Below are 14,171 nucleotides of genomic sequence, written 5' to 3'. Positions count from 1 at the left end.
GCGGGTTATGGGGGTCTGAGCCCCAGTGAGGGGCTGCGCTGACCTGCGCTGACCGATGGCCCGGAGGCCAGACCCTGTCGCCTGCTCGCCCCTTGAGGAGGTGCTTGCCAGGGCAGGAGGGCATGGGAAGAGTCCGGGACTCTGCAAATGCGTGTTAACAGAGAGGGAAAAAGGCTCTTGAGTCTTTTAGAAAATGGCATGCGGAGATTGCGAAGTTTGAATCCTAAACATAGCAACATAAAAGCCTTTGTAAGCCATTAAGACTGCAACTCATGATGATGGTATTGTGCTGTCAGATGTGATTTCAAAGCATTAGTTTAAGCTTATTTTGATATTGTGCTTTTTTTATGTATTACACATTTCTTCTTTCTGTTGTTGTTATTTTTTGTGGGGTTTGCTTTTAATTTATATTATTATTATTATTATTATTATTATTATTATTATTATTATTAATAATATCATCATTACTATTATCATCATCATCATCATTGTTGTTATTATTATTATTATTAGTATTATTATTATTATCATAATCCATCATCATCATCATCATCATTATTATCATTATTGTTAATATCATCATTACTATTATCATCATCATCATCATTGTTGTTATTATTATTAATATTATTATTATTATTATTATTATTATTATTATTATTATTATTTTGTTCTACATTTCAATGAATTTAGTCTGAACTGCATAACATTTGTTTAGACCTTTTAGATTATTTTAACAGATTAGAATTCTTAAACTATTATTAACTGTGTTTTGTTACTAGATTTGTAAGGTATACCTTTAATTTTTCTTTTATTTTTAAGTTTATGTATCTTTTAAAATAAATTTTAAATTATATAAATTGCTATTACAACATGTAATTTTGTTGCTTAAATACTATTTTCTATTCTGTTATTTTCCACATCTATCATTTTATCTATAGTTATCTATTTTACTATTAATTTTACTATTAAATAGTAATTAAATAATTTGTTTTATATTTAATAATTGATAACAATATGATTTATTTAAAATCTGTTTATTTTGACACTTTTTTTTGAGTGACAGTAAAAATGTTGGTTTCATTATTATTATTATTATTTTTTTTTCATTTTTCTATTTTATTTTTTTGCGGAAACTTAAAAGTTTTTTGTCTTTTATCTTTTTTAAATAATACTTAGAAACTATACTAATATAGCTAATTCCAATCATTCATTTTGAATTGTACATACCCACTATACATAGACATTTGTAATTGTTTATCTACCTGCACACTTCTGATTACTAATAGCAAACTGTACATATATTCATTTATTGTAAATCTCTGTTCATAGCTAATATAATGTTCATTGTACATCCATCTGTAAATATCATCCATAGTTTTTCTATAACTGCACTTTATAACTTAAAACTATATTCTGCACTTGCTGCTATTGCACCTCTGGTTAGACCTAAACGACATTTCGTTGCCTTGTACTTGTACTTGTGTAATGACAATAAAGTTGAATCTAATCTAATTATAGTATAACTATTTATAACAAACTTTATAACTAGTATAACTTATTTTATTAGTTTTAAACCAAATTTAGCTTTAAAACGCTAAACAAACATACTTTTCATGAACTTTTATTACTGTTTTTGCTTTATTTCCTTTTGATTTTCCTTTTCTTTATCTACATGACATATATTCAGATTTTTTAGGTTGTCTAATCTGTTTTTATTTTGTAAAAACTTCATATTAACTGATATTGTAATACTATTAAACTCAGTTTAGTTTTTTAAGTGTATAATATAATATACTAACATTCTATCTAACATTAACGTAAGCAAATAACAAAATAAACAAATATACTTTAATCAGTTACTCTATTACCACTTAATCACTCTATCCCCACTTTAAATTTATAATGAACTACTATTAATGCGATTGCTTAATACTTTAATTCTATTGATGCATCTACTACTGATTTTCTCCTAAACAACACTGATGCAAATAAACACATTGGGTTTTCTAATCTTATTGAGCACTGAATATATGCCGTAATTCTTGAGATATGCTTTAATGATGCAGTAAATTAGTGGCAGTGGCAGTAAGTTAAAAAAACTCACCTCAGTCCAGTCAGCTTCAACAAATGAATCTATACATTTCTTTATTTTTTATTTAGATTTCGTAACTATTGATGAGAATGGGCTGCTGCGAGTTTGTTTGTCATATCTAGGCATTCTTCTGTTCTGTTCTTGGGTCATTTTTCCAACCTGCCACCAGTGGGCAGTGGCACCGAGCAGCACTGAGCCTGCTTTACCACACAGTCTTTACCACAACACCACACTGAGAGCCGACCCACAGCAACTAACTGCACTTTTCAAACCCACAGCTGGTCAGTCTAAAATAACTTCAATAAACCACTGTCCGACTAGATTTCCAGGAAAATGACATTTATTTCATCCGAAGCTGAATCAGGGTTGAAATTAATGTTGGCTGTAGTTTTATAATTTGATGATGGCATGGATTTTGTGTTGAGTGCATTTTAATTAGTTTTATGTATGACTCAATTAAAGTCAGATTTTAAAATTTGCTTAAAAGTGTAAATTAGCCATAATCTTATATTAATGTTCTCCAGTTTGGTTATTATTCCTGAAAAAGCTTGTTTGCATCGATTAGATAGGAAAATGCTGTGCAGTCCATCATGTGATTTTATTATTCTTGTTTTCTATTGAATGGAGATTAATATTTTAAGTAAATAGTTAAAATAATAAAATAATATTTGAAGTCTGAAAGAAACTTTGATTGTGATGGTTATTACGTATTCTCTTCTGCCAGAGTCTGTCTTTGTATGATATTCTTATTTTATTTTATTTTTTATAGCTAGGCAGCAAAACAACTGTCTGACTGTTTCATATATAAAATTTTATATAAATATATATTCATATATAAAATTAAATATAAAATTTAAATGTTTATTTATTTATTTATTCATGATTTTGGATTTATTAATGTAACACTAATGACAATAATTAATAATAAATAAATAACAACAACAACAACAACAACAATAATAATAATAATAATAATAATAATAATAATAATAATAAAATTAATAATAATAATAATAATAATAACAACAACAAAATAAAAATAATAATAATATTCCTCAATTGTAATAACCAGAGGTGGGACCAAGTCATTGTTTGGCAAGTCACAAGTAAGTCTCAATTCATTGCACTCAAGTCCCGAGTCAAGTCCCGAGTCAAGACAGGCAAGTCCCGAGTCAAGTCCCGAGTCAAAGGCAACAAGTCTCAAGTCAAGTCCAAAGTCCTGCAGTTTGATTTTCGAGTCTTTTCGAGTCTTTTTAACAGAAAAATAAAATATATACAGATTAGGTATGGTTGTAAGATCTGTATTAACTAAACAAACCTTTTTTTATTAAAGAACATTGCTCAGATATATAAAAATACAAATGCAATTTTCTGAAAAAGTACTGAACAGTGCTGCGTCTCGTCTCCACAGCATAATGCACAAGAACGAGTTCCACCAAAAAAAGACTCCATTTTGCCTCATCACACAGAAATTGCAGGTCTACTGCTGTCTAATTCATTAAGTTTAGTTGTGCTATGTTATGTCTTCGGTGATCAACTTGTGATTAACCAAAATTACATAACCTCAATGAGGCAGCAGTAGACCAACTCCTGTATATGCCGCAAAGTTAAATTGAGTGAAATTGGAATTTTGTCAATTGAATCTCGTGTGTGCTAAAAAGATATTGCTGCAAATCTGTCTTGCAGCAATGTAAAATGGTAGCACATATTGTTAATGAAGTAGGCTACTTCATACAAACAATAAAGTTGTTTTCTTCACATAGCGTTGAAGAGCTTTGCTCTCTACCTTGTGTGATGCTCGTGCACGGATTTCCTCTGTTTGTGGACAAAACTGATTGCGAGTTCTCAAATTTTCTCTCGCTCTCAAATATGCACTGCTCACACACACATTTTCTTGAGCGCTCTCAGAGATTATATGCAAACTCACAATTTGTGTCGTGTTCCCTCTTCCTTTCATGCTTTTTGATATGATTCATATTGCAGCACTGTTTAATAACAATACCCAAAATACTAAAATAGACTTATATATTAAATGTTTAATCTAATAAACCATAACATTTTTGGTTGTTTTATATGATGAGATATTTTCAGTTTCAAACACTTAAACACAGAGAATAGACCAGTGGTGCCCCCCTGAAAATTTGCTTAAGGGGGGCCAGAAGAGGCCAGCTACGTCAGTGGCACCAATCAATCCACAATAATTTTTTAGTGGCTGCTATTTATTTATTGAAATATTGCATTGTATTGCATTTATGTAAGTAGATTTAAATAAATAATGTCAACAGCAAAATCATATCGGGTTGGCCACAGGGGTGGCTAGAGTTTACACAGGGGTAACACCCCTTGTAAAGGGGTTTACACCACTATAAGGCACTCCTGGAATAGATGTTGGATGTAAAGAATACATTTTATTTTAAAAGCATTTAAACAAAAACTAATGCAAGCAGAAATGTAACTGTGATAAAATAAGGAAACACTTGAAAAGGTATTATAGTCTACTGTAATCTCACTATCAATCTCATTTTATCATGGCAGCTAAAATAAAGTAAACTAGTGTCTGCTGGCTTCCACTTTGCTGATGAGATTGTGGAGGACATTTTCCATGTCATCCTCTTCATTTTGAGGAAAGCTGTTCCACAGGGCCCCTGAACACGTATATTGGCATGTACTGTGTTTTGAACAGTAGCCTACTACAGTAAAGAACTTCAATTGATCAGTTGTGGTAATACTATAGTTGCTATGGTAACACAAGTGTAATATAAACAAATTACCCAGTGCTGTATTATTTTACAATATAGGGTATTTTATACTACAAATCACTACACTTTACTGTAGTAAAACTACACTTTGTATTATTTTATCTGTTCACTATTGGTAATACTACTGTATTATGAAGCATTCATTAACAAGTCGTAAATAATACTAGCCTAAAACATAAGTATAATACAAGTATACAACAAGTATAATACTCAAAAACACTAGAATTTATTAAAGAATTTACCTTAACCTTTTAGTTTTTTTGTGTATTGTTAATAAATAGTAAAGCAAGAAAGAAACCATATCAACATTCTTGGAATAACCCTTCGCTAAGCCTCGCCCTCCTTAGTTACTGTTGCTACTACGCCTGTCAAGCTTTCATGCCTGGCACATCTATTACAGTGTGTATGCGCTGGTGTCAGACATTCCCAAGGATTTAATTAGTCATTTTTGGCAAACAGGTGAGATATCTGAGAAAGCCAGACAAAAGAGGACTGCAGTATACATTACAGGGGTATATTCACAACATAATAGCAACTGATTAGAGAATAATTTTATCAAAATTGAAGCAAGGTTAGCCTAGCCACCTCATACGCTGAACATTCAACAGCATAGTTCATGCACAGCAGGAGAGGTGAAAGTATAAAATAATCTAATAACCTAAGAAACTGATGGATTTGTGCCGAATATTAGCATCATTGACCCATAACAGTGTACAGTACCTATTACTGTCAGCATGTTTGTGTGCTCTTTATCCAGTTTTTATTCAAATTTGCAGTTAAGTGGAAGAAAAAAATTGAAATGCAAATCAAAGTATAAATAACAGAAGTGAACAAATAGATTTTTCCTACCAGCAAATATTAGTGTATGTATTTATATGCGTTACAATAGCGAGGGTTTAAACTAAGCAGTGCTCACAGGGTTCAACGCTAAGGATTTTTTCTACTGGCCCGATCGGGCCAGTGGTTCTAATTTTTACTTGCCCTGCCCAAATTTTCACTGGCCCCACCAAAAAAAAAAAAAAAGAAGTTAATCGCTATTTGAATGTGCGTGTGTGTGTGTGTATACACACACACACACACACAGTTGATTTCAGAATTATTAGTTCCCCTAAATTATTAGCACCCCTGTTTATTTTTTTCCCCAATTTCTATTTAACAGAGAACAGATTTTTTCAGCACATTTCTAAACATAATAGTTTTAATAACTCATGACTGTAAATAATATTTTACTAGATATTCTTCAAGACACTTCTATACAGCTTAAAGTGACATTTAAAGGCTTCACTAGGGTAATTAGGTTAACTAGGCAGGTTAGGGTAATTAGGCTAGTTATTGTATAATGATGGTTTGTTCTGTAGACAGTCTGAAAAACAATTAGCTTAAGAGGCTAATAAATTTTACCTTAAAATGGTTTAAAAAATGTTTTTATTCTAGCCAAAATAAAACAAATAAGATTTTGTTCAGAGGAAAAAATATTATCAGACAAAATATCAACATTTCTTTGCTTTGTTAAACATCATTTAGGAAATATTTTAAAAACAAAAAACAAAAGGGGGCTAATAAATCTGTATATATATTTACGGTAATTTTTAAAATGTTTAAGGAAAACTATTCAGTTCATCAAGGCTATATTTATAAATGTAAAAAAGGTGTAATTGTTAAATATTTATTAAAATTTTAAATAACTGCTTTGTTATTGTATTTAGTTTCAAATAAAATAGTTACTCCAGACATTATTGATTTTATAACTTTTACCATTAATAAATATAATAATAATTAATATTAGTGATTTCTGAAGGATCATGTGACTGGAGTACTGAAGCTGAAATCTCATCTTTAAAATCACTGGAATAAATGAATAAATTAAATGATAAACTACTTTTGAACAGTTATTTTATAGTGCAACATTTCACAATTTGTATTTATGATGAAATAATTGCAGCCTTGGTGAGCAGAAGAAGCTTATTTTAACATATTTAATCACACTGACCCCAAACGTTTGTGCATTGTGTATAGAATATTTTATAAGTGAAAATGTGCACTTTAATTTAACAACCCACAGACATCGTCACCGAATACAAATCGAGGTCAGACTTTCTCATATATACAGAGCCTCATTTCAATTGTCAGGTTTTGTAGAAATCGATCAATTGAATTAATCAATCTATTAAAGAAACGTTGACTATAATTCTGTATTTTAGGCTTAAATTATAGAGAGACATAGCAGATGAACCGATACTGCATCAGATCAATGTAAATCTTTCTTTCGAGCTGTCAGTGCGGAAATGAACAAAACAACAGGCCTAATACAACATTTTATACGATTAAAATATGGAAAAATTAACAGATAGTAATTTCGGTCAATTTTCCTGACGGATAAACCGAGATCAGGCTGGATAAACAGCTCTCGGTAATATTTCAGCATGCTTTCACTTTCGCATTTACCGGTAAGAATGACATCTGGCCCAGCTCATAATTCTCTCTTCATATAGCCGTATATATGGCTATTACACGATCATGATACACTGTGATATAGCCTGGGTCGTTAGTTCGTTGCATTGTTTTGTTTTCTCGCTACAATCGATACGCTCAATAGGACAGAGACCGCGTCTCATTCAGGCGATCTTGGACTGATTGATTTGGTGCGGATGCGAGCGCAACTGCTGGATATATGCCAAAAAAAAACGCGCTAACGGGTGAAACGAGACAGATTCCGAAACAAACGTCTATGTGTGAAAGCACCGTAAGATTGTATTTGCACACAATTGACAGACAGTCGCAGCACGCAGCTCTGGCTCGATCTGGCAGGCAAAAAGGCAGCAGCTGGCCCGATCGAGCCAGTAACATTTTGTACACTGGCCCGACTGTCTCGCACGCTGGCATCGGGCAGTCCTTATTGTCGAGCCCTGGCTCATAATATCGAGTGGGAAAAAAAGAAAAAGACCGCTGGGAAGCATAACCTGCTTTGTTTTTTTTTTTTTTTTTTTTTTTTATAAGAAACACAGTTTAGATCTGTTTAGGATAAGAGGAGTGTGAGTTATTGCCACCTATCATTGAATGTGAATATCGAAAACAAAACCAACTTAGCTGTTAACTCCTTTACCGCCCCTCACACAGCTTGATCCACGCTGGCATTTCTCCTCTTGGGCTTTGGTTTTGAAAAGGGAAAAAATCCCACCACCCATTCCAAACTTTTAGGATAGCGGGTGTCAGATTTTCACAATCCAATTGCGCAACGATTTGGCTTGTTTCCCTCGCTCGAAAGCTTGACAGAGCCTCTGCCCGTAGCTACGATTGGTAAGCCGCGATTGGTGGGTGGCGGTTTTTGGGCGTGGCTTAGCGAAGGGTCAGTTTAACAGGATCCCGTGAGAGCAAAATCACTAAAGGTATGAGACGCCATCGTAAACAAAAGTCAAGCGAACGCAAAGAGACTGAATGCACGAGAGAGAGAGAGAGAGAGAGAGAGAGAGAGAGGTGTATGTTGTATGTGAGAGAGAGAGAGAGAGAGAGAGAGAGAGAGAGCGAGTATTGGCTCGATCTCAAGTTCAAATTCAAATTCTCTCTGCGTTCGCTTGACTTTTGTCCACTCCCGCGCCTCATAGTAGTCACGTTGGATACTGTCGAATCAAAACAATCTACCGTGCTTTGATTGGACGTCATGCCGAAAGCGCGCATGCTCACACACACGCGCGCGAGCATGCTGTCACACACACGCACACATAAACGGAGAGAGAGAGAGAGAGCGGTCTATGTCAACATACTTTTTTATCGTTGGGCTTTTCATGGGGAGCAGCAAGTCTTTACAAGTCAATAGGGGCAAGTCCTAGTCAAAGTCCGAGTCATTTATGTTCAAGTCCAAGTCGAGTTGCAAGTCTTTTTATATTTTGTCAAGTCGAGTCTAAAGTCATCAAATTCATGACTCGAGTCTGACTCGAGTCCAAGTCACATGACTCGAGTCCACACCTCTGGTAATAACAATAACTATTATTACTACTACTATTATTATTGTTATCATCATTATTATTAATTTAACAGTACTAGTATATTAATATCAATAACAATATTGATCATAATAACAACAATGAAATTCATTAATAATAATAATAATAATAATAATAATAATATTATTATTATTATTATTATTATTATTAATAATAATAATAATAATAATAATAATAATAATAATAATAATAATAATAATAATAATAATAATAATAATAATCCTCAATAGTAATCGGGGCAACTATTATTATTATTATTATTATTATTATTATTATTTATTATTATTATTATTATTATTATTAAAGTAACACTATTTTAAAATTAATAACAGTAATTTTGATCACAGTAACAGCTATGAAATCAAAAGTATTTTTTAAATCATATTACTACTAATTATAAAAATATTAATCTTAATAGTGAAATTTCTCAATCATATGTTTTAATTTAATTGAATAAATACATTGTACAATTTAAACATTTGAGTTTTGACTGTATTGTTACATATTTAAAACTCATTACATTTCACACACATACACTTATAAATCACATAAACAAGCTTGATTTCTTTTCTGTAATGCAACCTAATAGCAGCATCCCTCTTTATGGTGAATGTCATCGCACTAAATTTGAGCTCACATGAAAGCAGCACTGACCTCCGTTTGCATGGAGAGCCGCTCTAATCCCTCTCTCAACAGTTCACTCCTCTACTTGCAATGCCACACAATGGCGTGACTCACAGCGCTGGCATACATGCCTCTCCCCGGACACCTTGCTTTATTATGAAGGGGCCGGTTTGTTTTGGCAACTCCACTACAATCAGAAAGAGCACTGAAGCCTGTTTATTTGTTTATTCATTTGTATGTGTTTTGTCTCTCAGGAGGGCTACGGGGTGATTGTGCTGAACCCCAACGAGAACTCTCTGGAGGTGGAGAAGGTTTCAGATCCAGCCAAGAAAGCGTCCCCGGATGCCTCTGATGAGCCGGCTGAAAAGAGAGAGAGGAAGGAGGAGCGGGAGAACAAGAAAAAGAAGGACTTCTATGAGAAGTATCGCAACCCGCAGAAGGAAAGAGAGATGGAGCACATCCCCATACGAGTGAGTGGCTGAGGGAGGATGATGGGTATGAAGAGAGAAAAAGAGAGATGGATAGAGAAAGGAATATGGGGTGAAACAGAGGGTGAGAGGGGGTTTTAGGCAGCTGAGTGAGTGGCCCACACATGTGCAGTCAGGAGGATGTGGAGTGTTTGGATTCCATCCAGATTTTTTTTCATATCTCTTTTTTTTTTTTACCTCTTGCTTGATAAGCACAGTGTTTATTCAGGGATATATTTAAACTTTTGTTATTTTATATGTGTTTTTTATTTATTTATTAATTTATTTAAATTTTATTTTATTTACTTTATTTTGTTTTTATTAGTTATTTAGTTCATTTATTTATTTTATTTTGTTTTTTATTTTATATATATATTTTTTATTTATTAATTTTGTTTATTTAATGTGTTTATTTTATTATTATGTAGTTATTTATTTTCTTTTTATTTAGTTTTATTAGTCATTTAGTTCATTTATTTTTTTATTTTGTTATTTATTTTATTTTATTTAATTTTAACTATTTTTTTTTTTTTTTTGTTATGTTATGTTCAGCAGTTATTTTAGCTTATTAACTGTTAGGAGGAGGAGCATTCTTAGATATCATCTGATTAGAGAATAATCCGGGTAGTGCAGAATAAGTCGAGGATATTTTTTACATTTTTCCAGGTGGAAATTTTGCAAATTTGAAATCAAAAGTGCATCTAATTTGACAAAAAGATGCACTGTGCAGGATGAGTGATAAAACATTTGCTTCATTTTTATTCATTCATTAATTAATTAATAAATACATACATACATACATAAACAAACAAAACAAAACAAACGGTTAATTGATTAACATTTAAAGGGCTAATGAAATAGAAGCAACATAAAGTTGTCATTTTTTCTTCCTCTATGTAATATTTATTGAGTAAAAAAGGTCTGGGACAAATCAATAAAGAGAACTTATAGAGAAGGTAATATATTTACGGTAACACTTTACAATCAGGTTGTAAGGTTGTTAAACAATGTAATCAATACATTTACAAACAATAAACAATGCATTAATTATAGTATTTGTTAATGTTAGTTACAGTGTCGTTAGTTAATAAAAATACAGTTGTTAATTGTTAACTCATGGTGCAATAACTAATGTTAACAAGCACGAGTTTGAATTTTAATAATGCATTTGTAAGTGTAAAACATTTATTAATAAATGCTGCACAAATATTGTTCATAATTCATTAACTAATAAAGTCTTGTTGTAAAGCGTTACTATATGGACATGTAAAATTACAACATAGGATAAAATGTGTGAATGTATTATTCATAATTAGACAACTAACCTTCATTTAGACACTAGTGTAAATATTAATTTCATGCTGACTTCAAGTACACTGCAGTACAACTAATAAAGGCAAATCTCTCATTCTAATTTCATAAGACCTTCAATGGTATGTCAAACTGTTACCATTAACTGATGATACAATACACTCTCTCAAGCACACTAATTTGTTTGAACACCACAAAAAAATAAAAAATAAATAAAAAGCAACAACAACAACAACAGCAACTCATTTCTAATGCAAAATTGGGAGGAAACCAGATGAAACAATGAAGCCTCAGTTGGAAATACATAAAAAAAGTCTCCTGAAAGTTAGCGCTTTGTTCTATCACCATTTGACGGCCACGTCACGTATCGTCACACTCCTTGTGCTGTCATTTACCGCCGTTGACTCAGTAGCGGTGTGTGAGCTGTCAACACACTTCTGAGACTACCTACACACACACTCACAGTTGAGGTATAATTATCTGCACTATTAGCATCAAGTCAGCTTTAAAACCATCATACCTCTCACGTTCCCTCCCTTTGTAAACAAATTCTCCTAATTACCCTCTTTTTATCGCCACAAACTAACTCTGACACCTATCATTCCCTTAATAAATTCTCATCGAGGGCAGAATCTTGTGGTGTTGCCCAGATGAAGTTGTTTTTTTTTAACACACACACACACACACACACACACACACACACACACACACACACACACACACACACACACACACAGTCAGAAAGAGAAAAAAAAAATCTATGAAATAGCCATCAGTGAGTGTGAATCTGAGATTTCAACACCTCGTCCGTTTCTGAGGCGTTTCATCAGTGTTGGTGTGCTGAACAGAGGAAGTTGCTCTCCAGGCTGCTGTGTATGATGGGAAAAAAAAAATAAAAAGCCTCAGTGTCAATATCTGTAAGAGCCGACACTGCTGACATCTTTATGCACACATGCTGCACTGTGTGTTTATGAGTAAAATAGTTTGTAGAGTCACATCTCCCTAAAGACAGAGAAAGCAAGGCAAGAACACATGATAATCTCTTGATAAATATTTTCGCTGGACAGTCGGGATTCATATAAAGACTTAGCATCTGCTGAACTTTTGGCAGTTTGTTGGTCTGGTGGAATGGGATTGTTAGTACATTTCTGCTAGAAACCTTTCTGCATGTCTCAGCCGCATTATCAAATGATGGTTGTGTGTCTCAGGCTTTTAAAAAAAAAAAAAAATTACATTTTATTATTATTATTTTATTTATTTTTTTTTTAATTTATAACATTTTTTTCTTAATTTTGTTTTATTTTATTATATTTCGTTTTGTTTTATTTATTTATTATTATTATTATTATTTATTATTATTTATTATTATATATATATATTTTTTTTTTTTTATATATATATATATATATATATATATATATATATATATATATATATATATATATATATATATATATTTTTTTTTTTTTTTTTTACATTTTATAATAAACTTTTAACGATAAAAACAAACAATCCCCTTTATAACACTATGGTGGATGCTGAATTCATTGAATACATTTAATTTGCTCATCAAGTATCCTTACATGAAAAAAATAAGTAAATTTAAAAAATCTCATTCATGCATAACATTTAACTGAAACATTTTGTTTGCTTTTTTGCATCCCAACAATTAAACAAACAAACAAACAAAAGGTTACGTTAAAATAAAAAAAATAAAAAAATGAAGAGCTCTGTTGAAGGCATTGGCCTCAACCTTCCCATCATTCTCCCTCTCTTCTCAGATTGGATATAGAGCCAAATCAAGATTACCATGGGCCAACTTTGGCCCGCGGGCCCTTGTTTTTGTGCTTTTTTTGTGTTTTTTCTGTTCTTGAACATCTGATTGAACAAAAATCTCTGCAGTGGATTTCTCATCATTACTTTTCCTATGTTTTCCCAGTAAAGACATTCACACAATTTTACAGTAAATATGAACATCATCTACAGGGTGTCCGCGGGGTCTTAAAAGTTTTAAAATCTCAAAATCTAAATTTTAGGCCTTAAAGTCAGACATTTACTGAAATTTTGTCTTGAAGATCTTAAATATTTTTTAAACAGGCCTTATCCTTTGTTCATGTATTGCTACCCAATCAGGCCAACACCCATACAACAATCCATCTCAATAAAACCTTACAATTTTTAATTAAAAGGGTCATTTTTAACTCAATTTACCATAAAGGTTTTTTTAAAAGAATGTATTTACTGTTGAGGTCACCGACCTGGACAGATTGTTGTGCATAGATTTATTTTATTATAGTTTTTAAAACTTTTTAACATTTTTTCATGTTTTATTATTTTAAAGAAAGTTTATGTTGGAAAAAAAAATGTTGGTGGTTTTTACACAATATTTAAACTATTTTGTAAGAAACATTAAAAATATTATGTTTTATTATTAAATTATTATTGTATTATTAAATATATTCAATTATAGCTGTTTTTGATAGGGCAAATAAAAATCTTTTTCATCTTTTCCTTGGTGTTTAGCCCTTTATGAGTCTGAAATTCCATTCATAATGGTTTTAAAAATGTCTTAAAGTCTTACATTTTAACTGGTGACACCTGCAGAAACCTTGATCTAAAACATGAAGAGCATCTGTCGTAAATATTTCAGATTTTTAAAAAGCTAAATTTAAGTTTAAGTAATTGGTTGACATTTAAAATAATGAAATAAAAGCTTTATTTTATTTTATTTCATTTATTTGTATTTTACCTGTATGGAAAAAAATACAAAAAAATTCTGGCATGAGTCTAGTAAGATAAGATCAAATGAAATCTACCTAACATCTTATTGAAAAAAAAAAATCTGTACAGTACTGGATGGTCATTAATATGTATGTTTTCTATATTTTTTTTTTTTCCCCAGTAAAAAACAAAA

General features: G+C 31.7%; 1 protein-coding gene across 6 annotated transcripts in view; it reads left to right on the top strand.

Moving 5' to 3' along the window:
• The window catches only part of arb2a (ARB2 cotranscriptional regulator A), a 321,565-nt gene that overhangs the window by 126,606 nt on the left and 180,788 nt on the right, over nt 1-14,171 (top strand). For 5 of the 6 annotated variants that reach the window (NM_200418.2, NM_001431106.1, XM_073950011.1 and 2 more), the window contains 1 exon segment: nt 9,734-9,949. In NM_200418.2, coding sequence (NP_956712.2) covers nt 9,734-9,949 — 216 coding nt within the window. 6 annotated transcript variants of the gene reach the window in all.

This window comes from Danio rerio, chromosome 5 (assembly GCF_049306965.1).
Source record: "Danio rerio strain Tuebingen ecotype United States chromosome 5, GRCz12tu, whole genome shotgun sequence".
Taxonomy (NCBI): domain Eukaryota; kingdom Metazoa; phylum Chordata; class Actinopteri; order Cypriniformes; family Danionidae; genus Danio; species Danio rerio.
Note: the sequence above shows the minus strand (reverse complement) of the source record. Positions and strands in the feature narration are given on the sequence as shown.